At 48.8% G+C, this 25,621-nt stretch overlaps 6 protein-coding genes and 1 non-coding gene across 7 annotated transcripts in view; 4 read left to right on the top strand and 3 right to left on the bottom strand.

Annotated features, from left to right (window-relative positions):
- Positions 1 to 379: 379 nt before the first annotated feature.
- L228DRAFT_238021 (hypothetical protein) lies at positions 380 to 1,997 on the bottom strand (the record flags this gene model as incomplete). The annotated part of the gene is made up of 2 exons (XM_018330992.1): positions 380 to 1,809; positions 1,874 to 1,997. 2 exons carry the CDS (start codon positions 1,995 to 1,997, stop codon positions 380 to 382), a joined length of 1,554 nt encoding a protein of 517 aa, XP_018189009.1.
- A 571-nt stretch (positions 1,998 to 2,568) lies between these two features.
- Positions 2,569 to 5,550, bottom strand: L228DRAFT_229259 (DUF300-domain-containing protein). The gene is made up of 7 exons (XM_018330498.1): positions 5,088 to 5,550; positions 4,995 to 5,012; positions 4,877 to 4,930; positions 4,743 to 4,830; positions 3,636 to 4,667; positions 3,190 to 3,572; positions 2,569 to 3,133 (listed from the first exon to the last, which is right to left on the bottom strand). The coding sequence occupies exons 1-7, from the start codon at positions 5,237 to 5,239 to the stop codon at positions 2,851 to 2,853; spliced, it is 2,010 nt and encodes a 669-aa protein (XP_018189008.1). The 5' UTR covers positions 5,240 to 5,550; the 3' UTR covers positions 2,569 to 2,850.
- Positions 5,551 to 5,910: 360 nt separating this feature from the next.
- Positions 5,911 to 16,250, top strand: L228DRAFT_282182 (fermentation associated protein). The gene is made up of 3 exons (XM_018335969.1): positions 5,911 to 6,172; positions 6,231 to 6,266; positions 6,329 to 16,250. The coding sequence occupies exons 1-3, from the start codon at positions 6,114 to 6,116 to the stop codon at positions 16,053 to 16,055; spliced, it is 9,822 nt and encodes a 3,273-aa protein (XP_018189007.1). The 5' UTR covers positions 5,911 to 6,113; the 3' UTR covers positions 16,056 to 16,250.
- A 230-nt stretch (positions 16,251 to 16,480) lies between these two features.
- On the top strand, positions 16,481 to 20,273 carry L228DRAFT_246225 (elongation factor 2). Its single transcript, XM_018332362.1, has 6 exons — positions 16,481 to 16,922; positions 17,067 to 17,082; positions 17,163 to 17,220; positions 17,286 to 17,941; positions 17,998 to 19,773; positions 19,833 to 20,273. The coding sequence occupies exons 1-6, from the start codon at positions 16,915 to 16,917 to the stop codon at positions 19,848 to 19,850; spliced, it is 2,532 nt and encodes an 843-aa protein (XP_018189006.1). The 5' UTR covers positions 16,481 to 16,914; the 3' UTR covers positions 19,851 to 20,273.
- Positions 20,274 to 20,464: 191 nt separating this feature from the next.
- On the top strand, positions 20,465 to 23,781 carry L228DRAFT_260275 (hypothetical protein). Its single transcript, XM_018334248.1, has 6 exons — positions 20,465 to 20,837; positions 20,904 to 21,022; positions 21,088 to 21,804; positions 21,873 to 22,909; positions 23,013 to 23,102; positions 23,175 to 23,781. The coding sequence occupies exons 1-6, from the start codon at positions 20,773 to 20,775 to the stop codon at positions 23,394 to 23,396; spliced, it is 2,250 nt and encodes a 749-aa protein (XP_018189005.1). The 5' UTR covers positions 20,465 to 20,772; the 3' UTR covers positions 23,397 to 23,781.
- Positions 23,782 to 24,698: 917 nt separating this feature from the next.
- L228DRAFT_t66 lies at positions 24,699 to 24,813 on the top strand. The gene has a single exon. It is a non-coding gene; the product is annotated as a tRNA-Leu (tRNA).
- Positions 24,814 to 25,118: 305 nt separating this feature from the next.
- Positions 25,119 to 25,621, bottom strand: part of L228DRAFT_229248 (isocitrate dehydrogenase [NAD] subunit 2, mitochondrial) — a 2,174-nt gene continuing 1,671 nt past the window's right edge. The window contains exon 6 of the mRNA XM_018330497.1: positions 25,119 to 25,574. Coding sequence (XP_018189004.1) covers positions 25,503 to 25,574 — 72 coding nt within the window. The 3' untranslated portion in view covers positions 25,119 to 25,502. The remainder of the gene's footprint in view (positions 25,575 to 25,621) is intronic.

Here is a 25,621-nt window from a genome sequence, read left to right as displayed (position 1 = left end):
AAAGGGTCCTCGTAGCTGCTCTCCCCCTCGTTCCCCGCATGACCCTCTAGGGTAAACTGGGGGTAGTGGGGGATTGACCCGAGTACCGACGCCAAGCGAGAGCCGATCTCCCTCAAGAGCCGTCGGAATTTAGTTGACCCTAATCCACTGTCACCCATGCGTCAACATCGAAAGGTTCACCGTCCCCTGAACGTTATGCAACAGCATCATAAACAATTGTTGATTTTTTTCTTCTCTCTGTATTGGTCAAAAATGCCCTGAATTAGTACTACTGACAAAGACAGTCCCCGCCACCTGGTATCATTAAACGTCTGCCCAAGCTTTACTTTCGAACAGGAAAATAATTAACTCTGGAATGAAAAGAAAATCCCCACCAAGCCTAAAAAGCCAAGCCCACTTGCCTATTACCGTCCCAGATGTTGCGACGGCTATGGTATACGTCATAACTCGCGGTTCCCTCCTGCATGCCCCACATAGCGGCGAGCTTCTCTTGACCCAAATTGGCTTGAGGGTCCAGACGAACACTTCCCGGAGAAGAAGTCGCAGATGCTGCATTCTGGGAAAAGAAATCCGTCGAACAAATTGAGCCTGAGCGGGTGGAAGGACTCGTCGTAGCTGATCCAAAGGATGGAGGCGTCTTTGGTGTATCGTAGCTCTGAGAATGGGCTCTTTGCTCTACGAGCAGCGCAGCCTCCGGCGAAGTATTTATCACGGACGTTCGGAAAAGCCAACGTGCGATTGAGGAACGGCCAGTGAACCGCGTCGGAAGCATGTTATAACTTGGTGTCTCTAGCTTCGGAGGAAGTTGAGGCGGCAGCAGCTGCGGAGAGAAATAGGATACGTCTGATGGAGTAGGAGTAGGCGGAAGAGGACGCTGGAGGACCGAGGCTCGTAAATATGGTCCCGCCGAGCGTGAGCGTGTGATATTGGGACGGGATTGGCCCAGCGATGTTCCCGCCAGCTGAGTAGGATTCTCAGACTTGCCAGAAGCTGGAGTCAGATGCATCGCACCAGAAGAGACCTCCTGGATGCTGTCCATGCGTGCTGGTTCAACGCAGAGCTTCAGCGCCCGCGATGAATTCTTTCGAGAATTCTCGTCTTCGAATAAATCGTTTGCAAGACCGCATTTAGACAATGAACCGCGGCTTCTTTGAGCAAGGTCACTGGTGGAGGAGGTCCTACCTAGTAATGGCTTTTCACCGTTGCGGGACCGCATGGCAGCCAGTAAACTTTGAGTGCTAGGTGAGTCGGGAAACCCCAGTCCAGTATGGAGCGGGTTCGCTGTCCATTCCGTAGCCGTAGTCGATGGAGTAAGATGGGAGTCAACACTGTGACGAACGCTCAAGGATCTACGACTGTCCCCTGAAGCAATAGGCTTCCTGGGAATAGCAAAGTTTCGAGATGTCTCTGAAACTACACTTCCACGTCTCGACTTAGTCGGCGCCAGCACCGAGCGAGCTCTTGGTCGTGGCTCGTCACAGGAATATGAATGAAAGCAAGGCAAAGGAGAGAGAATGTTCTCAGGATGATGGATACTGAGCTCCAGAGGGGAAAAGCCTTCGGCATCTCCAAATCCATCTATTCTTCGAAAATTGGATGCAGCACTGATGACAGGTCGTGCTGACTTGGTTCGATGAGACCTTCTGCTCGAGAGACTAGCCATCGACAGGGGACGCGCAATCATGCGTGGCATTGCGGCCCTTGGACGAGATGAATTGGGAGGCAATGCCGCCTTCTCGGGAGGAGTGAAAGCCTTCGCTGGTGCGATCGGCCGCGGCTTGATGCACTTTTGACTTTCCGATTTTTCGACTGTCATTGATTATAAGAAACATTTTACACGCTACTACTTTATTGCAAAAGTCAGAAGACTTACCACTGTGCTCTGGCCTTCCATGTTGATCGTCAACATCGAGGTGGGGAAAGCAGCAGGAAAAAGGGAGGACCAGCCATCGCCTGCATACCCGTTCCACATCATCACAGAAATTTGACCATGTCATGACGCTTTCCACGACATCATCTCGCCCGGCGAGAGTAAAGGTGAGATTGAGAGCGGTGCTGTCATATTATACTAAAGACTGAGGGCAAATAAGGCATGCAGACCAACAAGACAGGCACACCCACAGAGACGGGGCCACGGGACACCAAAGCGGCTTTTGTCACAAGGTGACTATTGGGAGGGGGGAGGGGGTCACCCTTCATGAAGCGCCCATTCTCGGGATATCATTGAGCTACACATAGAAGCCCAAGGTCACAAAGGTTTGATCTTAGAGTAGTCGTTTGATCCTAATGTAAGAGAGATATTGGTGTGGTGATTCAGATTGGTCCAAGTCACTTACTCGGTTGTTGATAGGCCCACGGCAGGATGGCCAATTTGTCTCGCCTGTCACTGCCCGGGCGCTTAGACGGGTCTGATCCACATGGCAGGCTTGGAACCGATTGGTTTGGTCCACTCAAAAACCATGTCTACTGCAGCGGTGTGAAAGAGATCCCTGTGGCGCTTTTTGACTATCTTGATGCAAGGGAAATTACTGGTAAACACCTTCGCACATGGAGTCCCAAGACATGATTGCTCAGAACAGGTCATACTAATTCACAATGGGCGCCTTATGGGCGCAGTAATAATCCCCAAGACTCTTCTAACACATACAAAGATAATATGCAAACACTCAGGGACGGGCAAACTATTTCCAGGTCCCTCATCAATGTGCGTCGGTAATCGTCGATCACGGCTGCAAGAGCTGCCCCAAAAGAATAAAAAGGGAATAAAACAATTAAAACGCCTGTGCCATGTGTCTGCTGAATAACTTGACCCAAAAGAGCCATGTACAGCACCCAAGTGAAAGGAGGATATCAATCGTCATGCTCGCTCACGTTCCCCCATGCGTTTCGCTCGTCGTAGAAACTTCCATAATGCGTATTTCGCGTCTGCATATCGGTTTGCGGCCGAGTCTGCTTCCATTGTCGAGCTTCATCCGAATCTTCTCCTTCATCGTCTTGCGCCGAGCTATCATCATCCTCATCCTCGTCCTGAATGGCAAAAGCAGATTCGCCTTGGTTCTGTAAAGGCGGAACTTCGCTGGGGTCAAAACCGGCGCGAATCTCCTCCCCTTGGTCCGAGTCTGGATATGTTCGCCTTTTGGTAACGTTAGAGGAAGAATGCTAAGCCGGCTTACGGAATTAGACACATACACAAATAACTTGGGTTCAAGTTCATTCCATGCGGGACCACCTTCTTTTCGTGCACGAACTCTCTCAGTCTCCTCGGCATCGCTGTCTTCAACGACAAGATCAACGAGCTGGCTTCGATCAGACTTTGCTGAACTTGAAGAAGAGTGTTTGCGAAGCATTCCATTCAACATTGGCGCCCTGGACACAGATTCGCCATTTTGTGTTGCGCTGGATTCGTCGCGACCTTTGCCCTTGGTCAGAAGCTGTTTGATATTACTCTCACGCCGAGCATGATAGTCGGATGTTGGTTGTATAAGATTTCTGTTCGCAGAGGTCGTAACAAGCGAGGGCTGGGCTAGAAGCCATCTCTCTCTAGACGGTTCATTGGCAGTTATGACGGGATACTTGAATACCATTTGTTAGTTTGTGCACTCTTGCAAGGAAACCAAATCTTTTGCTCAACTTACGTGCCAATCGCCAAATTCGAGGGCTCTGGCATTGGTATATAGCGTCTCATCTTCCGGGTCAAGCTGAGCATCTTCGACTTCCATGGATGCAGCATCCCCATCGACACCATGCGGCGACACCATGGAGCGACTGGCACTACGTGGTCCACCTGGCCTTGTTTTCCCGAGCAACGGAGTCCGGCTATTGATCTGACCAGGTCTTGGAATCCAGTATTTGCCTTTGCCGCCTCGTTCATACCGCATTCCTTCCATTAAGCGGGCCACGCGCGAGCCAGATTCCGCATGCGCCAAGATATTGTCGCCAGTGTCGAAGCTTCGATACCCGTAATTCTGACCGCCAAATGTCTCCTTGGTATCTTCAATGAGATCCCGCGGCCCAAATGCGTCGCGAAACGCGTATTTGACCGGCATACGGGCGGAAGAAATGGTAATGTCTGCGTAGTCATGCCAAGAGAAGGCATACCAGTGAGCAATAGCAAAAGCAGGGAGCTCAATGCAGATGAGCGCATCTTGAATGGCTGCGGCCAAATTATCTGGGGTGTAATCCTCTACATTATCTGGAATGGCACCTAACCATACCAGAATGGAGAGAAAGAAGCCTTGCCAGTACGACGCGAAAATGATGAGCTTGATACACAAAAACTTCGGCACAGGACGGAAGGGTCGCAAATCATGAGACATGCACGCCCAGAACATGCCCAGGGAGTAGAGGCTCAAAGTCACACTGACATTGTAGACAAGGCCACTCCAAAAGTATCCGGATCGAAGCCCAATGTACCCTTCTTGGTATGAGTTTGTTGCTTTCATAATGATTGTGGCAAGGCTTAACACGGGCTTTAGCCATGTATACTGAAGGATTCCTCGTTTGATGGCAAGGAAGGTGTGAGGGTCTGAGATGTCGACCTTGGGTAAGCAATGGTTAAGTGGCCAGAGGTGGTGAACCGGGGCCCGTCCGTGCATCATGATGATAAGCGCTCGTTCGCCACCAAGGAAATTTATCAGCAACTGGAAAAATGTGTAAATGGTGAAAGCCTGTTATAGACGATTTCAGTCAGAGATAATCGCTTCAATCCAAAAGTTATTCTAAGATGGAACAAGCTGCGGTACCTCATAAATATCACGAATCGGATCTATCCAGAATGCCGCTTTGAGAGACACGATGCTTGTCCAAGAGGCGACAGAATAGATGGGCACCCTGAATGGTCAGCCAAGGTAGGACCTGGACGACTGAGCTCCCTTACATTAAAAGTATTCGAATAACATATCTCTGAAGAAGAGGCTTTCGATAATTTTTCCTGTAAAAAAGGGCATCGTAAATAAATGGTAGTTGGTCAGAAGTGTGAGAGAGGAGAAACGCACGTTTGCAGCCATATTGAACTGTATCCTTGTCAGAAAGGTATTCCATTTAGAAGACTATTACAATACGAAGCTCGACGGGTGAGATGAACTTACACAAACGACAGAAGAGTTGCCGCAAGCGACGCTACACCTGAAATGATGATAACCGCATTGGCAAGCCTTTTCCCCGTGCCTCCATTGGACGCAGTCTGGAGCATTTCAGCTCCGAAACCACTCGGGGACATGGTTTGCGCGAGCACACCCATGATGATGGCGGCTCTTGATAAGTCGTGCAAAGACGCACAGTGTTCAAGCAATCATAGCCGAATGGGAGAGGCATAAAATCCTTAGGCAGCAGTCATCGAGAATGACATTCGTCGTGGATCACACCGTTAGTTGACTCGGGCAAAGGTATCCTTGCAGTGCCAGATTCCAGATTGATGAAATAACAAACCCTCCAAGTTGTAGGCCGTTCAGTAGCTAGGAACAGAGATAGTTCATCTTCAAACCTCCTAGGTAAGGAGGCGCGTGCTTGTTTTGTGCAGAAAAGGATGGCGGTGAGTTGGGGGTGGGAATTATTTACACCCAGTTGCGTTTAGCTTCCTGAGGAAGGCACGAGGCAACAGCACTTTCCCTTTACTCCGTACCCTTCCCTACCTTACGTACCATCCCACCAAGCACCCTGCCCGCCGCCCACTTCTCGCCAAAAACCCTTCGCTTAACCACTTTCCTCGTTTGTTAAGTCGTTAGCTTTCAAGCACAGACCAGCAAAGATACATTACAGTGGCTGACGGAGCTTATAGGCATGAGCCACACTTGCTACAATCGATCTGACCCCAGATCCTCGCTACCACCTATCGCTTGTGATTTACCCTCTGTAGTACAGTACTGTAATCCACGGCATTGTTTCTCTAAACATCCTGAGCTCCGTCACTGAGCTTCTATGAACTTACGGGCAAAGCCTCTTAGTACCATCTTGACTGACCTTTCGGGTTTGCGCTTCAATGCTGAAGCGACACCATGCGCTACGCGCCATAAGACAGCTACAGTCAATGAAGCCGATCAACATCCTTTGATATTCTTTGATGCGGTCGACATGTGTGTAGGGTCGATCTGGCTCAACCAAACGCGTATCCGGAGATGGCGAACAGTAATGGCTTGGTAGCCTCATCACTGCGACTCGGCTCAAACTTTGACTGGTAGGGGACCATTTGTGCGATCCGAATGATTGTCAACAACTAATCATGTGGTGATCAGGGAGTTTCTGATAGAATTACTCGTTTGCGGCGTCTTGTGAGAAGTGCCCCCCGGTGTGAAGGGCCATCATTTGCGCGGGTTTGCTAATGTAGGGACAGATCCCTCTTCTTTCTCTTCTATTTCAATCGCGTCTTTGGTACACTGGTTTCGTACGCTCTACGCGCTTATACTTGGCATAAATATCGGGTGTACATCGACATTCAAGCACTGCAGATTTCCTTGCTCGCCGGAAGAATATTCTTCAAAGGTATACGGTACTATGGCAACAATGAAGCCATATTCGTCCAGGGCGGATATATAACATGGAGGTACTGGTTGCGGAGGGCCAGATCTGCCGATATATTCCATGATAAAAACGGCATTCAGGCGCAGCAGAGCCCTGTTACTGAGAAATCAGAGCCACAGTCGAGCGACAGTCAAAATGGGGCCGACGCCAGCAGTGAAAAAGGTGACCCAAAAGGTCCTAACCCTCTCCCATGTCGAATTGTGGTTTGGATGCAGGGGTGCGAGTGGTTCATTTACAATCGCAGTCCTGCCTACGATGCCATGATAGCTAGCATGGACGAAAGTATCGGAGGCGGGAACCCTAGCGGCGAGCATTTGCCAGACGCTGCCCACTCAACTTCCACAAGCCAGCCTTCTTTGAGAGCAAGCTCCAGCGATGCCAGTGCAAGAAAGCGCCAAACGTCCCCTCCCGTGAACGAAAGTCGTCCGTCTCAGGAGAATGTGTCCAGTATTATTCAGGATGTATCAGCTGCCGTTAGAAGCTCAGCGGAATGCACTGATCAACGCCAAGCGTCCAATTCGAGCCCCTCGCCCGTCTTTCTCCGTCTTCTACCGGTTCAGTTCACCTGCGACAGAGGAGCGATTGTAATGGGCAATGAAAATACCACGTCAATTCTTACTGCCAAGTTTGACAGAGTAGATGGAGAAATTGATGCTTCTCAGTCCCGCCCTATTGATCAGTTCAAGCAATTAATCAACCTTCAGTTTCAGCACCCTGTTGTTCAAATGAAGCCCAACATGGATTACAAGGAGCCGCAATTAACGGCTGCCTCTCGGATGAAAGAGACATCGTCAGGATTGGCCGCATCTGGCCCCGGTAAAAGTCGTTCTTGGAATTTTCGAAAACAAAGGCATAGGCTTTGGCATGGCCTTCGCGATCTCGTTCCCTTTTTCCAGTCATCGGTAGAGTCCTTTCCGTCGAGTGTCAGGGATCGTAAAGATCCTTTTTATGCGTCTATTGCTCCTTCAACATTCATTGGGGAAGATCGTTGGCTTGGTCTCACGCGATATCTGGATGATGAAGAGCGGGAGGAGCAGGACAAATGGGGCGCGGTGGAATATGCAAAATCTTCTACCATTGTTGACTCTCCGGGAATTAGTCTTAATGTTCGTTGGGATGTTGCGGGTACATTGCCTGATTCTCCGGGGCTGGGAGCGCAACCTGGACGAAAAGGCCCGGAAGATATCAATGGCGATGAACCTCCGGAATGGGCCATGGACCTTACAATTCAGGGCGGTGTTGTTCGGTATGGCCCCTGGGCAGACCGTCAGCGTGCGAACCTGCAATCATTCTTCTTCCCCTTCAGTTATCGCGACTCACCGCCAGCGCAGCCACTCAAGCCAGGACAAACGAGAATGAGCACCGTTTTCCGTCTTTTTGTTGATATCGAGGACGATACGATCCTGCGTGTCCCAACCAGAGAGGGTTCCAAGGACTGGGCGTGGAAGGGCCGTGATCACAACGTCGCCGGAGGACGTGTGCGGAGGCGGGGAAAGTCTGGTGCTGAAGCTCATGCTGGGGACACTAAGAAAGGAAGGAAGCGCTCTGGCAAAGACAGCAAGGATGACAAGGCTGTATCAGGACCCGACATTCGCCCTTTTGGCTGGCTAGATCTCAAGATATCAAACAACTCGTCGGTTAGTTATGTCATGGACATGGTGCCCGGGAGACACGGGTTTCAGAACACACTGCGTTTTGATATACGAAGTACCGAGCTTTTCACAAGCATAAACCACGACTTGCTCTGGAGAAGCGGGCCATTGGCGGTCAACTGCGATCTGTCGAACCCTTTAAAGTGGAACGCCTTGCACACGTGGAAGTTCGACATATCTTCCGCAAATCTTGAGCTTTTCTTACTTCGAGACCACATATTCTTAATCACTGACCTGGTTAATGATTGGAGCGCTGGACCGCCGCAGGATTATTACACCTTTACGCCTTTCCAGTACAATCTCATGCTTGCCTTCCCAGACTTCAAACTCTACTTGAATGCGAACGACTCCAACATTATTAATAATCCTTCAGATCTTGAAGACAATACTTTCATAATACTTTCAGGGAGAAGTTTGAATGCTACTCTAGGCATTCCAAAAATGCATTTCGAATCAGATATCAACACGATCCACTTCGACGTCGAGGCTGACCATGTTGGACTGCGACTTCGAACCCCGCCGTGGAATACGTATAACACGTTTTTGGACGCTTCAGAGGTCGCTACATTGAGGCATATTGACGTGATTGGGGATTATACTTATTATATCTCAACTTCTCGGGATCTTACCGATACAGTTCTTTTAGATGTCCGTGGCCAAGAATTTTCGATTGATCTCTACGGATTCCTCGTTCGCTATCTTATGAAGGTGAAAGACAACTATTTTGGAGATGACATTCACTTCAAAACCCTGGAGGAATATCAACAACTGGTCGCAGGAGACAAGAGCTTTTCTGAGGGCGCCGAAGCCTATCAGTACCATCAGTCAAAGACCAACGATCTTGATGTCATTCTCAGCATTGCTGCTGAGTCCAGTCGAGTCTATATTCCCGCTAATTTATACTCCGCCCGTGAAAACATCACAGTCGAGGTTGAGTTCGTTGGCGCAGACCTTCGCTTTACCAACTACTATATGGACCTTGTAGCCGATTTCAGTCCTCTGGCTGTTTCCATGGGCCAAAAGAATTTATCCGAAAGTATAGACGTGGAGAGCTCTGGTACCCAGATATTCCTCGATGGGTTCAACATAACAGGCCATCGTCTCTTTGGTCTTCCGCCAACTGAACCGACCTATGTTTGCAATTGGGATATCGCTGTCGGCGCGCTGACTGGGGAATGCTCTCCTCGATTTCTCAAGCGACTTGCATCGTCTTTAGAATCTTTTGCGTTTTCTTTCCACGATGACGAGAATGCTCTTCCGGCAAATCACCTCTCAGTCTTGCATGATGTGACGTTTCTCCGAGCAAGAATGCAACCAATCAAAATTTGGTTTCTCGCGGATGACACTGCCTTCCTAATCAGCACCGACACTATCAGTCTTGATTTCAATGACTGGGCAGGCTACCTCTTTTCAGAACGCTTGCAGCTCCTCATTCCCAGCTTTACAATGGCCTGCGTTGACATTGGTTCGGCGTCTCGTCATCGAGCCAAGGACAATCTACCCGGACTCACACATGCTTTCTTCCAAACGTCGCTTACCCTGGCAATGGCAAATCGGAATCTTGAATTTTCCACAACCAAAAAGAAGCAGCAACGGCATATTGAGTATCATGACCAACGCACTGGTCGTGCAGCTTTCCTTCTTTCGCCGTTCAATCTTAATGGAAAAGCTTCAAAGAAAACTGCAAAACAGGGCTCCATCAACCCTCCGGCTATACCAGTCCCGTTAATGCCCGATCCTGTACTTGGCCGAGCAGAGACAATTTCAGATCTGTCAAGCCAACACTCTCAATTTATCAACTCTTCTCATGCTGGTCTTCAACGCAAAGCGTCATCTTTTTCATTGAGATCATCCATTAGCTCCAGGCGAACTATGAGCATTCGGCGAGAACCGGCTTTTTCGCCATCCTTCGGGAAGGTTGGGCAGAACAAACTGACTTCACGCCACGAGAATCTACATACTTGGGACAGGTCTAGGTCGCGAACCCCTTCTGCTCATCATGGGAGAACAGAGTCTCAATATATCGGATCTGATAACACCCGGAAGGAAAGGAATGCCTCGCCAAGAGGATTTGCCTTCTCCAGCTCTTTTGCCGGGCCCCACTTTCCTCTCATGTCCATCAATCTTGACTTTACGGAAGTTCCAGAGATTCCTTCCGGTTATGCCAACGAGCAAGACTATAAAAATGAAATTTCAGCTGCGGAGGAGGTTCCGCAGCGAGCTTTCGACGAGGATATTACACATACAAGTGTAATGCTGAACCTCAACTCCGGTATTAGGGCTTATTGTAATCCAAAAGCGCTGCATTCCCTCTCCACTCTCCTTGATGCTTTGCAACCAAAAGATGCTCTGGGCATCTTGGACTCCTTTCAGATTGACGTGCTCCGCGACTTAGTCATCAATACTTTGAGAAAAACAATGGGCTCCGGCAAAGTACACGACTTTAGTCTAAGGATTCCCTACACCCACATCCGGCTGGTCAATCCGATCGATAATACATTAGAGGGTGTCAACGCCAGTGAGCAAGATCAGTACAATGTTGTCCTGGCTAAAGTCGCCAGTTCTGCGAGGATAAGAACGATGTACCAGGAGAAAGAAAAATCGGAGGAAGGGATACGATCGTACGCTGTGCATTTGTCTGTAGACTCAATAGGTCTATCTGCAAAAGAGCGTGTCAGCGCTCACATAGAAGACCATGCAACAATTCGGATGCGATTGCACGACCTTAGCTTGTGGGTAGCATATGAGCAAAACTTGTCAGCCAATATCCAATTTCGAGAATTGGAAATGTCTTCGATGGGTACACACATCGAATCGTTGGCGTCCCTAATCCATCGAACTACCATGCTTATGGAAGATCTCACAGACACGTTCGTCTTACTTGACGTCAGTCGCAAGCAGAGAATACGTTACTTTATGTTTCTGCTCACTATGTCGGGAGCTCATATTCCTGATCCTCCTTTCCTTATTCGACCATCATACATCTTGCGTGCTGCTCCTGATCACTTGAGACTTCGTGATTCCTGGAAAATCATATCTCGGTTTCGCTACATTTATCGAAGCCTTCCAGACTCTGAAAAGGAAGCTTTACGCCACAAGTGCGACGGCGACTACCCTGTTTGTCCAGATGACGCCGGCGCTCGTGTCATATCAAGTCTTGATAAGTGGCGGAGCTGGGATCTGGCGCAGATTCAAAATTGTGCTGCAATGAAAAAGTTGTACGGCTCTGCCGTCAGCCCGGAAAGCCTTGAAGAAACGGGTGTTGTTGCCGGAAAAGTCACGATTAATACTGCTGCAGTCAGACTAATCATAGATCCCGGGCCGAATCAGAGCGAGATTGTCCTTGACACTCTTTCTATCGCGCTCTCACGCAACATTCTTCCCGGGGCGAACTCTCCATTGGAACTGTCTTATACCGGCTCGGAGAGGATAATTACCCAAGTTCATTCATCGGATGTTGCGATTCGACTAAATTGGGAGCTCTGCGAATTGGTGGAGGATATTCTCAAACTTCAAAAAACAAACAACGGCCGGGTTCCTCCTCCTGTGATGGATGTTGCGTCGGCCAAAATATCGAGACCAAAAAGAGTCGAGATTCATACGATATTCTCCACAGATAGCGGGGTGGTGGCCTTGAACACTATTAATTTGAAGCTCGTCTCTGCAAGCAAAGGCCTGAAAGGGTCTGTGATGGGTACCGCTGAAAAGAACGAAGGCGGAGATTTTCCTTTTAGCATACTCGTCCACGCCGATGCTGGTTCGAGTGAGATTCTAAGTCATTCTCGACAATTATCTCAGTCAAGGTTGCGCCAGCCAAGCATCTTCATTTCTCGCAACCAGAGAAATCATGGTGGTGTCTCTGCAAGTACTTGGCAGATTGCCGGTGCGTGTGAGACGCTGACCTACAATATTAAGGAAGAAATTCTCGGACTTCTCGATATAGTCGATATGGTTATTACCGATGAGGTCGCCTATCTCCATCGGCTGATTTCTGGTCTTCAAAAGATAAGTGGTCCGCCAGAAGATGCTTCAAAAACAACCCCGGTCGCTGAGGTCTCAACTCCCCGAGTTAACCTTGCATTATTTCTGTCAAACTATCATATCAGCATTGCCCTTCTTCCATACCTAAGTTACCTTACGACCGGGACGGTGATTCGGACGTCCATGTCTCCTTCAGTCAGAAGCGATTTTTCTTGGACATTTGACTTCGATGTCAAGGAGCAGTTCCATGCCATACAAACCATTGTCAACCAGAATGCCGAGAGCGTCTCCCATCTTATCATTCCTCCTATCAATGGGCGACTATCGACATATCTGGGCACCGAAAGAACAGTCCTTGAAACTTCTATAACTGTGGAAGCTATTGATCTTGAAGCGGCCGCGATTCAGGGGTTTCTGAGTACGTTGAACAGACCTGAGATTGAGAATCTGATGAAAGACCTTGAATCAGACGTTCTCGTTGTCCGCAACCACGTAGAAGAGATCTTCGGAACCTCCAAGGGAAGCAAAGAAGTTCAACCCCCGGATGCGACAAAACCCTTTGTCTATGATGCGCATATCACAATTGCTGGCATCAACGTTTATGCTAGTACACCTGGCGACTCTCCAGGTTCGAACCAAGCTCGGCTCAACTTGAATCTCGGAAGTATACAGATGAAAGCCAAAAATCTCAACCCGAAGGATGACTTAATTTTGGTATTGCCCGAGATTCTCGTCAAATTAGCCCACGTTGAATTCAATATGGCGCGCATGGACGAAGACAGAATGCAACCTTGCGGCAATGTATCATTTGGGGCAACACTAACCTGCACATCCAAACTGAAGAACACTAGAGAACAAGTGCGGAGCTATCATCTTGATAGTGACGGATTGGATGTGAATTTGTACGCTGAGACTGCTTCTACCATCGTGGACGTTATTACGCATCTTCAAAATAGGATCAAGAAGCTAGAGTTCTCGAGAGAGGTCCAGTATTTACGCAGGCTTGGTCAGCGAAAGGCAATTGAGAGCCAACCTAAGTCTCAACTGGCGCCACAAGACACCATTTCAAGTACTATTTTGGCATCGCTCTTCGCCTTTGAACTACTAAATATTCACGTTTGCTGGATCGTTGGGTCTCCCGTTGGCGGTACAGAGCGCCGTGAAACAGAGGATCTTGTCTTGTCCCTGCAAAAGATATATCTTACAAAGCGGGAGGAAAATGAAGCGAAACTTGTGTTGAGCGATCTCCAGTTGCAAATGGTTCCCAACTCTTGGCCAAAGCGCCAACGTTCCATGAATTCGGCCCTGCTTCCTGAAGTCGTTTTTAATGTCGCTTACGTCTCGGGGAAGGAGGGTCAACGGTTCGCTTTTCAGGCAGCAGGCAAAAGCCTTGATGTTCGCCTCACCTCCTCCTTTATCCTTCCGGCGGATGATTTGCGGCAATCCTTGGCCAAAGCAAGCCAACTCTTAAGGAATGCATCCGGCAATTGGAAGGCACCGCCAATCTCGGGCTCTGAAGGATCACAGGGTCTCTTCAGCAAAAAGAAGTTGGCGTCTCTGCTAATTGATGCTGACTTCGCCGGCGCTGTCGTCTATATGCAGGGAAGGAAAACCCAGGCAGACAGGTCTCACGCGGGGTTCAGTCATCTTTTGCATCATGGCCAATATGGAAGGTTTGGTCAGAATGAATCCAGTCCAAACGTAACCCTTCGAGCGCCAGGAGCTGCGATCAAAATTGAATATAAGTCTTTGGGTCCGATTGATCCTTCTCTCAATGCCGAAATTCAGATCAATGCCTCAAATAACACGATATATCCGACTATTGTGCCCCTGATATTAGAGATTTCTTCAAGTATCAAGGAGGTAGTAGGCGATTCAAATGGAGATGATCAAAAATCAGTTTCGGGGGTATCCCAGTCGAAGTCTTTAGATGAAGAGACTCTGCTTGCGGTGGATCCTAACAGTGTGCTTGGCAAATGTAGGGTGAACATAGGATTTCGCATCTGCAGACAAGAGTTTTCGCTCAGCTGTCAGCCAATTGCCCGAGTTGCGGCCACTGCCCAGTTCGATGATGTCTACATGACTGTCAATACTATTCAAACTGCTGAGCATGGCCGTTTTCTTGCTCTCGCAACAACTTTTACAAATTTCCAAGCGACTGTGCAGCATGTATATTCTCGCGAATCCACGGCAAGCCTCGAAGTACGGTCCCTGGTTCTTTCCTTCATGAACAGCAAGCATTTAAGCGGGAAAAGCGGAATATCTGCTGTGCTCAAGGTCAGTCCGATAATAGCGCATATAAACATGAAGCAACTCCAAGACTTTTTACTCTTCCGGGAGATATGGACGCCTCCAGAAGTTCGGCATGCAAGCAAAGCGCAGCTTCCCGTACCGTCACAAGAGCCACAGGCATATCTCGTTCAACGTTACAAGCAAGTGGCTGCAGCTAGCGCATTTCCATGGAATGCTACAGCTGCTATCGCCAAGCTTGACATCCGACTTGATTTTGGCCAGGCCTTAGGCAAATCGACGTTCATAGTCTCAGATCTCTGGGCATCATCGAGCAAAACAACGAATTGGGAGCAGAACATGTGTCTAGGATTCGCCAGCGTCAAAATAGACAGTGTGGGTAGGTTGAGTGGCTTTGTCGAATTGCAGACGTTCAAGGTCCGCACATCCATACAATGGCCAGTCAGGAACGAAAGCATCAATCAAACGCCATTGGTTTCCGCTTCATTAGGCTTTGGTCGTCTTCGCGTCAAGGCTGCTTTTGATTACCAAGTCTTCCTCATTGCGGATATCACGGCATTCGAGTTCTTGATGCATAATGTTCGGGATCCGGGACAGTCCAATTCAGATCGCCTCGTCGGTATCCTCGATGGCGATGGGGTGCAGGTTTTCTGTACAGCTACAAGTGCGGCTCAGGGTTTGGCTTTATACCAGACAATTGTTCGCTTCATACAGGAGAAAAAATCCGCCTACGAAGCTTCGTTGAGGGATATAGAGAGGTTTTTAATGCGGAAATCATCCCAGAGCCAGCCTCCTCCTCAATCGCTCGGTCACACAGCAAAGACACATGACCGACCGATAACTAGTCCCATATCTTTACAAACTGACGTCATGGTGACTCTCCGAAGCGTGCATGCGGGCGCCTTTCCCAGCACTTTCTTTGATAGTCAGATTTTTAAATTGGAAGCCCTTGACATGCAAGCTCGCTTTGCAGTGAGGATGGAAAATGGGAAGATCCACAGCGGTCTTGGCTTGAACCTCGGGCAGCTTTCTGTTGCGCTATCTGCAGTTCGACGCCCGAACGTCCCAAAGGTTTTGGGAGAAGTTGACGACACGGAGCTCATTGAATGTGCCAATGACAGCCGCGGCGGGACAATCTTAAGAGTGCCCCAGACAGTTGCTACGATGCAAACTTGGCAGGTTCCAGACTCGAACCATATTGATTACATTTTCAGAAGCTCTCTCAAAGGAAAGGTTGACGTCGGCTGGAATTACTCTCGCATCAGTTTCATCCGTGGAATGTGGGCGAATCACTCTCGCTCTTTAGCCCTGAAGCTTGGGAAGCCGCTGGCTCAGTCGACTTTCCAGATAACGGGCGGGCCAGAGCCTGACGATACTGGGAAAGATACAGCATCCAAGCGTGCTGACAGTGAGCAAAACAAAATCACCGCCGTGGTTAACGTTCCCCAGTCCAAATATGAATACACGGCACTTGAGCCCCCCATCATTGATACGCCACAATTAAGAGACATGGGAGAAGCAACCCCTCCTTTAGAATGGATTGGACTCCACAGAGATAGGCTGCCCAACGTCACTCATCAAATCCTGATCGTCTCACTGTTAGAGATTGCCAGAGAAGTGGAGGATGCATATACGAAAATTCTTGGTTCTTCTTGATTGCTTTACTTTGATATCATTTTGTTACTCGTTCACCAGGCGATGGGAAAGAACAAGGGGTAAATGGCGTTTGTGTCAGGTTGTTCTCGGTAGATACTGTATTATTTGTCCATGTTCGTCCATAAGATTACGGCCTCTGCGTACCTATCCCACAAAACTAGGTTCGCGTGATAAAAAAGTTTTTTATCACAACACAGATATCATTGCTGATTGAATTGCTGATTTCATAACCTTGTTCTAATCTTGTTGCCTGAAATTTTTCACATGATTGATCTCGCCTCTTAAGTGGGAGTTATGCTGTGTTGTTAAGATATGGTTGTGAGTCAAGGAGTCAGCCCGGATTGATATGACTCATTGTTGAAACTTTGTGTATGTTAAAATGCTATTTTCGGGATACTTCCGTCAAAACAAATGACGGTGAAAAATGTCATCGCAGCCGTCGAAATTTTCCGGATTCGTCGTATGTGAATCGATTTCTGCAGAAAAAAAGCTGGTGAGACGTTCGATTGACAAGGTGACATGACTGGTCGAGTGTGAGAAGCAGTCACCGTTAAGCGAGGGGGACATGAGGGGCATTCAATTTTTAGCGCAGGATTTGAAAGCAGCGTCGCCCCACATATCACCACATCCTTTGCTCCCGATCTTCTTCCTTCAAATCATCAATCTCCCGCAGATTAGGGACCTCTCTCAATCTCTCAATCAACTTTTTGCACCGCCCCAGACGGTAGGAGGCTCAAGTGCATTTTAAGATCCGACTCGAGCAAGCTCTCGTCGTTGGAAAAGGGAGGGGTATCCTCATTTGCGTTTCGACGTCATAATAAAAGTTTTTTAAGGGAGTTTTCATTTCAATACCGCAACCATGGTCAAGTAAGTGGTCAATCAACTTTTTTTTTTCTTGGAGTGCTACGTTTGCTGGTACGATGGCGCATGAGGCGTCTTCGTTGAATGCGCGTCAAGCTCTGTTCCAGACCTTTGATGAAATGAACAGCTGCTAACATTGCTTCCCAACAGCTTCACGATCGATGAGGTACGTCCACAGGAAAGCTCTCCATGAGAGCCATCAGCACAAATTCATCACCAAGCAATCGATACTGATCTGAGTTCTAGATCCGTGGTCTCATGGACAAGCCGGCAAACATCCGTAACATGTCGGTTATTGCCCACGGTGAGTTGATAAAGTTTTTGTGCCCCGCTTTCAAGGGTTGGGGCGGTGAGCTGACATTGGCATAGTCGACCACGGTAAGTCCACCTTGACCGACTCGCTCGTCCAGCGTGCCGGTATCATTTCGGCCGCCAAGGCTGGTGAGGCCCGTTTCACCGACACCCGTCAGGATGAGCAGGACCGTGGTATCACCATCAAGTCCACTGCCATCTCTCTGTACGCCCAGCTCCCCGAGGGTGAGGACGTCAACGAGATCCCCCAGAAGGTTGATGGCAACGACTTCTTGATCAACTTGATCGACTCTCCCGGTCACGTTGACTTCTCATCTGAGGTTACTGCTGCCCTTCGTGTCACTGACGGTGCTCTCGTCGTCGTCGACTGCGTTGAGGGTGTCTGTGTCCAGACCGAGACTGTCCTTCGTCAGGCCCTTACCGAGCGTATCAAGCCCGTCGTTGTCATCAACAAGGTCGACCGTACCCTTCTTGAGCTTCAAGTTTCCAAGGAGGACCTCTACCAGACCTTCGCCCGGACGATCGAGTCCGTCAACGTCATCATCGCCACTTACTTCGACAAGGCTCTTGGTGATGTCCAGGTTTACCCCGACAAGGGTACCGTTGCCTTCGGTTCCGGTCTTCATGGCTGGGCTTTCACTGTCCGTCAGTTCGCCGTCAAGTACGCCAAGAAGTTCGGTGTCGACAAGAACAAGATGATGGAGCGTCTCTGGGTAAGAAATTCTCCAATTGGCGACTGCTCTTTGCCAAAGCTGACATGGAAATGTAGGGCGACAACTACTTCAACCCCAAGACCAAGAAGTGGACCAAGAGCGGCACCCACGATGGCAAGCCCCTTGAGCGTGCTTTCAACCAGTTCATCCTTGACCCCATCTTCAAGGTCTTCAACGCTGTCATGAACTTCAAGAAGGATGAGATTGACACTCTCCTCACCAAGCTCGACATCAAGCTTGCCAGCAACGAGACTGAGCTTGAGGGCAAGCAGCTCCTCAAGACTGTCATGCGCAAGTTCCTTCCCGCTGCTGACGCCCTCCTTGAGATGATGGTCATCCACCTTCCTTCGCCCGTCACTGCTCAGCGCTACCGTATGGAGACTCTGTACGAGGGTCCCCACGACGACGAGGCCGCCATTGGCATCCGTGACTGTGACCCCAAGGGTACTCTCATGCTTTACGTCTCTAAGATGGTGCCAACCTCTGACCGTGGCCGATTCTATGCTTTCGGTCGTGTCTTCTCTGGTACCGTCCGCTCTGGTCTCAAGGTCCGCATTCAGGGCCCCAACTACACCCCTGGCCGCAAGGAAGACCTCTTCGTCAAGTCTATCCAGCGTACCATTCTCATGATGGGTCGTTACATTGAGCCCATTGATGATGTTCCCGCTGGTAACATTCTCGGTCTGGTTGGTGTTGACCAGTTCTTGCTCAAGTCTGGTACTCTTACCACCCTCGAGACTGCCCACAACATGAAGGTCATGAAGTTCTCCGTCTCCCCCGTCGTGCAGCGTTCCGTTGAGGTCAAGAACGCCCAGGACCTGCCCAAGCTTGTTGAGGGTCTTAAGCGTCTCTCTAAGTCTGACCCTTGCGTCCTGACTTCCATCTCTGAGTCCGGTGAGCACATCGTTGCTGGTGCCGGTGAGCTTCACTTGGAGATTTGCTTGAAAGATCTTGAGGAGGACCACGCTGGTGTTCCTCTCCGCATTTCCGACCCTGTTGTGCAGTACCGTGAGAGTGTCAACGGCGAGTCCAGCATGACTGCCCTCTCCAAGTCCCCCAACAAGCACAACCGTCTCTACGTTACCGCTCAGCCCCTTGGCGAGGAGGTCTCTCAGGACATCGAGCAGGGCAAGATCAACCCTCGCGACGACTTCAAGGCTCGTGCCCGTATCCTTGCCGACGAGCACGGCTGGGATGTCACCGACGCCCGCAAGATTTGGTGTTTCGGTCCCGACACCACTGGTGCCAACTTGCTTGTTGACCAGACCAAGGCTGTTCAGTACTTGAACGAAATCAAGGACTCTTTCGTCTCTGGTTTCCAGTGGGCCACCAAGGAAGGTCCCATTGCCGAGGAGCCCATGCGTGCTGTCCGCTTCAACGTCATGGATGTCACTCTTCACGCCGATGCCATCCACCGTGGTGGTGGTCAGATCATCCCCACTGCTCGTCGTGCGCTGTACGCCGCTACCCTCTTGGCCGACCCCGGTCTCCTCGAGCCCGTCTTCTTGGTCGAGATCCAGGTCCCCGAGCAGGCCATGGGTGGTATCTACGGTGTCCTCACCCGGAGAAGAGGTCACGTCTTCTCCGAGGAGCAGCGTCCAGGTACCCCTCTCTTCAACGTCAAGGCTTACCTGCCCGTCAACGAGTCTTTCGGTTTCTCCTCAGACCTCCGTGCCGCCACCGCCGGTCAGGCCTTCCCCCAGTCCGTCTTCGACCACTGGCAGCTTCTGCCCGGAGGCTCGCCCCTCGACCCCAGCTCGAAACCCGGCCAGGTCGTGCAGGAGATGCGGAAGCGCAAGGGTATCAAGGTCGAGGTTCCCGGCTACGAAAACGTAAGTTCTATTCTTATGCAGCGCTTGATGTCCAGAATAAACGCTAACATGTTTTGCAGTACTACGACAAGTTGTAAAGGTCTTCTTTCGGTATTGGAGTACTTCTGCGGGTCATTCAACGCATGTTGCTTCGGCAAGGTTTTTCAATGCTACTCTTGACGCGTTATGAGAGTAGGAGACCTTTCGTACATGTAGCCTGCAATTAGAATGAAGTTTACGATTTGGTTGCGAGACTGCCCTCGCATGCCAATTTTGTTTGCTTGTTACGTCTCATATGATCATCTATGTAGTTAACCAAGAAATTCATTTCGGCTTGCTTTTATGTTGAAAGAAAATGATGACATAAACGTGTTTTTTGGTTGTGATGATAATGATGAAAAGAAAACTTGAAAACAAGAATTTTCAGGCTGTGATGTTTACGGCGTTCTTTTGCGAGAGGTATCTTTCGTAATTCATGAGACAGTCCGCTCTTATCAGCTAGCTTGGATGCACTTCAGGTCAAATTCCATCCACCTTGCTGTAGAAGCAATAGTAGATGTGCATGACAGTAAAAGTGATCGTATCATCACGTGATAACATTTTGGGAAGCTGGGTGGAAGTGCAAGCATTATCGTAGGCGATCAGCGTAGGGTACGGTACATTTGTACCTCGAGTCCTCCGCTTTACGACGCTGAAAATATACGTGAACAAGCGCAGATTCGCATTGTCGTGGATGCTTTGTCTGTGGAAAATACTAAAGCAGCCCTGATCCAGAAAGGATTCCGCAAAGTCGAATGTCTATCACTGCAGTAATTTATTAGTGCTATGCCTGAAGAAGCACCAACTCACAGCAATAAACACGCCTAGGTAACCAGGTACTCGATTCCCGCCACGCGCTCCAAGCTAGCCAGTTTGTTGCGAGAATCCAGCCCTCAAGGGCATAACTGGCGATTTAACCTCAGCTTACAGCTGTCGCGAAGGAGATTTGTGCAGCTACATCTGCTGCTGTACCATTCAAAAATGCAGTTCACCGATGAAGAAGCTGTCCCGTTAAAGAAATGGGTAGTCAAGAGGCTTGAAGACATGTACGTTGGATCGATATTCAATTGGCCCATTTGTGCGCGGAACTAAATACTAACAACGATGCGCAGCTCTGATGCGGACTCAGATGTTCTGGCCGACTACGTGCTCGCACTCATTCGTTCTGATGCCTCTGAGGAAGAGGTCAGACAGGCTTCAGTTGAAAGCTTGGAGGATTTCTTAAAGGAGCGTAAGTAGCTCAAGTCCTAAAAAAGTGGATATTTCAGGAGACTTTTCTAACAATATCTTCGTCAGATACCGCCAGCTTCGTCGAGGATATATTTCAAAGCGTCAACGCAAAATCGTTTCTGCCGAGTCACTCACCTCAGCCCCCTCAAGCTTATGCTCCTCCCACATACCCTACCGCTCCCGCTGCTCCAGTCCATGAAGGTTTTAGCCAGCATCCCGTAAGTTCAGGGGCAAACGGAAAACCAGATCAGTCTCGGAAACGGCCTTATAATGATCGCGAGAGTGCCGAGCCTAGCGATGGTCGCGACCTACATTACAGCCGCGGAGGCGGTGAAAGATCAACGAAGCAGATGCGTAGAGGTGGGGGACGAGGTGGCAGATTCGATAACTCTGGGTCCCGAAACTCATGGCAAGGCGCACCACCCAGTCGAGACGTTCCTCCGCAAGGCCTCCCAGGCTTGATCCAAACTCCGAACATAGGCTTCCAAGGAATGCCGCAACCTCCGCCAGGCTTTCCATTCGATCCATCTGACCCAATGACTGCGATATTAGCTATGCAAGCGATGGGCTTTCCTCCTCTACCTGGAATGTCACCGTTTCCCACCGCAGGGTCACCGCAGGGATTTGGTCAAAGTGGCCAGCGGTCATCTGGCGGCGGATTACCGGTTAAGAAAGTTGGGCAAAGGTGTAAGGATTACGATGAAAAAGGGTACTGCGGTATGGGAGCAATGTGTCCATATGAACATGGGCAGGAGCACATCGTGGTATCAAGCCAGAGTGAAGGTATTATCCCTTTCTCTTTCTCCCTCTTCAACGCGCAGCCAACAATGGCTTGCTAACCGGGCAACTAGAGTACGATCCACACAATTCTTCCATTATGACTGACATCCAATCAACATCACGCAATGGCCACGGGGGTGAACGTGGTCGTGGCCGCGGCAGAGGCCGGAATGATCGGGGTGGCTTTGCCTCATCACGAAAAGGCCGGTCGGAGTATTCTATTGCCGGCCCTAACCAGGATAGATCTATTACAACGATTGTTGTGGAGCAGATTCCTGAAGAACAATGCAATGAATCAACTGTTCGGGCGTTTTTTTCCGAGTTTGGGAATATCCAAGATATCACGTTGCAGCCATATAAGCGCTTAGCGATGGTGAAATATGATGACTGGGCTTCCGCAAAACGTGCTTATGACAGTCCAAAGGTTATATTTGACAATAGATTTGTCAAAGTCTATTGGTTCAAGCCAGAGAGGCATTCGACGCCTACCAGTGCCTCTGCAAAAGGCGATGAACCGATGATCGATCTTGAGGAGTTTGGGAAGAAACAAGCAGAAGTACAAAAGGCTCATGAAGAAAAGATGAAGAGGCTGAAGGAAACAGAAGCTGCGAGAGAAGAGCTCGAAAAGAGGAGAGAGGAGCTTCTACGCAACCAACAGGAAGAAAAGAAGAAGCTTCTGGAGAGACTGGCCGCCAAGACTGGCTCCAAGACCCCCAGTGCGAGTCCTGGTCCAACGGGAGAGGGTGCCTCTGAGGAGAGACAAACGACGGACGACAAGTCTGGCTCCCAAACTGAAGCATTGAGAGCGCAGCTCGCAGCTTTGGAAGCTGAGGCAAAAAGCCTTGGATTAGACACCAACCTTTCAGAGGATAGCTACTCGACACGTGGGCGTGGTCGTGGAAGAGGCGTGTACCGCGGTCGAGGCGGTTACATCCCCCGTGGTCGGGGCTATAACCCATACTCCGCAAGCTACCGCGGCGGATGGGCAGGAGCTCGCGGCGGCAGAGGTGGGTCCTCTCATAAACTCGACAACCGAACCAAGAAGGTTGCAGTATCTGGTGTCGAATTCGACGCTGCCAAGGACGAGGGCCTTAGACAATATCTTCTTGTAAGACTCCCATCGACCGAAGCTCACTCACTCCTCAGTTTCCTTGCCCCGAGGGACTCCCCCAAGACTCTCACCACGCGCGCTAATTTCTCTATCGCTTCAGGGAGTCGGCGAATTTGAGCACATTGAACATAGCCCCGAAAAGCCAAATTCCCAAGTCATCACATTTAAAGATCGCGCTACTGCTGAAAAGGTAAGCATTGTCGTCCACTTGCGCTTACACACTGTCCCATCCCCAGAAACTAATTTAGCTTCGTCCCTACAGTTTCTCTATACCAGTTCAGATATTCCTGGTGTCGGCAAGGTAGAGCTTTCATGGGTCAATACGCCTCTTCCGCCAGTATCCCTGCCGCCAAAGCAGCCTGAACAACCCTCACAAGACAACGACGCACAAATGGGCGATGGTGATGCCACAGCCGCAGATAGTGCTCGGCATGCCGATGTCGATTATGACGTTGCGGATGATGATGATCGGTGGATGACTTGATTGGGTTTTGTCCTTGCTTTTTTTTCATGTGTATTAACTGGAACGAACATTTTCCCATAGCGGGTTATGGTTGGGTATTCATGGTTTTCACAGCAAGATATGCTTGCTTGCTTTTGTGCCTCGGTTTCATCTGGCCCCGTCTTCTCAACCCCGTCTCTTGTCTCTGCGCAGCAGCACTTGGTACTTGCAAAAGCACAATACATTAGCGAAAGGAGAAATACAAAGAAAAGTCTTGCAGCCTTTGATACTTTTGCCCCCTCTTCTCTTTATTTGCCTAATACATGTAGTCTTTTGGTGGTAGACTAGAAGTCATAGCAAACCTCCTCTTGCTTTTTTGAACATGATCTAACTTATATAATTCTGTGTCATGTCTATAATATGGCAGTAATATACATACCCATTTACGTTGTTTCCTCTCGGCGTTTTAAGCCTTGTGGTGTTGCAACTCGATTTCAGATAATGTCAATCTATTCTTCGACTTTGTTAGATCACCGTGTACATGCCTATTGCACCAAAATATCTTGTTTCTTTGATCTTCTGGTATGTCGTCCTCTTAGCCACGCCCTTATGAGCTGCGATCAAGTCGCCCTTTTGTCACAACATTCCTGAATCCCACCGTTTACAATCATCCTTCTGTACTGCTACGCCTCACTGATCGAGTCATGCAACAACGAACTGTTTAATGTCCCCATCTCTGCTCATATCTTCTAACATGGAGAATATACATAGACGTCTACCATCATTCTTCATGAACGCAATACTACCAAACCTCCAGTACTTAACACGTTGTCGTCCCAGTCAAGTTCAGTTTTGGTTCTTTATTTTTTTACGTGCTCCCGTGCATTGTTTTGATTGTCTTCCTCTATTTTCTAGTCTATTTTGTTCTCTGTCTAGGATGATGCTCTTTTTCTCTTTCTTTTCCTTTTCCTTTAAATTTTCTTTTTCGTTTTATTTTTGATTTTATTTATTTATTTGTTTGCATCTTATTTTTATTATTTCACCCCAAGAATTTAATTTACAAAGAAGAAAAGTAAAAAGAATATTTCAAATTTCGAGCAACTTTCCAGTAGAAGAAAAAATACAGTGAACAATACTTACATAAATAACAATAAAAATAGTAATAATAAAACAACTAACGTATAAAAGGCAGTTCAAATAAATTCATGGTCCGGAGGTCATTAGGGCTAAAGTAGCTCCAAACCCCAAACCACCATATCTGGGAAAAATCACGGTCCAGAGAAGTCTAACGATAGCCTAGGGGGCACAACAACAATGGCTTTAACGGTTGATGATACAACAAGCGGTGGGATGGCCGAGTTGGTTATGGCGCCAGGTTAAGGTCACCTTAACAGAGTTGCTTTCTTAGTAATTTCCTGGTTCGGGAAACTGAGCGTGGGTTCGAGTCCCACTCCCATCAACAATCTTTTTGTTCCTTTTTTTTTGCTCCGTTATGCTTCGAAGCACTGTTCGAATTGTCTCGCCTTGAATTGTCTTGCTTTGAATTGTTCTTTTCTTTTTTTGAGTGTTCGAAAAAGGTGAAATCTTGTCGCGTCAACAGGATCACTATCACGTCAAGGGTGTCTCTGCGATCAGGTAGAAGGTTTGCCGTAAAGTACAGGCTGCGTAGTATTGCAATAAATGTGGAAACAAATGCATTCGTGCATCGTCCATGGACTGTCAACGGGTTACTGGGTACAATCACAATGAAGGTCTTCAGGGACTGGCAAGTAATATAAATGACTATATTGTCAAAGATATTGGTCGTGCGGTAATGATACAGGGGCGATAATCTAGGGGGCTTCTGTGACAATCTTCTGCTACGCTCTGACTGACCATTTTCACTTTTCAACTTTCAAAAAAACATCAATCGATCAAATCACCCAGCCCTAGTAATCCTGGACCCATCACCAAAGGAATCGCATCTCGATTGTAGCGTGTTTCAAAAAACAAAAGAATTATCCGGGTATGAAACGCATCTGCATTATCTATACACACACGCCTCCAACAAGAAACGATCTTCGTGATGGCGAAAAGTAAAACATAGAATTACCCCTTTCGGTTTTGTCCTCTCCAGCACTCCCCGTCAATTGTATATGGCTAGTAAATTTACAGCTTGGAAATGATGGCAGCGGCGTACTCGTGGGTCTTAGCCTTGCCACCAAGGTCACCAGTAAGGGTCTAGAATGGCAAGTTAGCAAAAGAGATATTTGATATCGTAGATGGTG

The sequence above is a fragment of the Xylona heveae genome, assembly GCF_001619985.1.
Source record: "Xylona heveae TC161 unplaced genomic scaffold L228scaffold_4, whole genome shotgun sequence".
NCBI classification, from domain to species: domain Eukaryota; kingdom Fungi; phylum Ascomycota; class Xylonomycetes; order Xylonales; family Xylonaceae; genus Xylona; species Xylona heveae.
The sequence above is the reverse complement of the archived record's forward strand: the minus strand, read 5'-3'. Positions and strand labels throughout refer to the sequence as shown.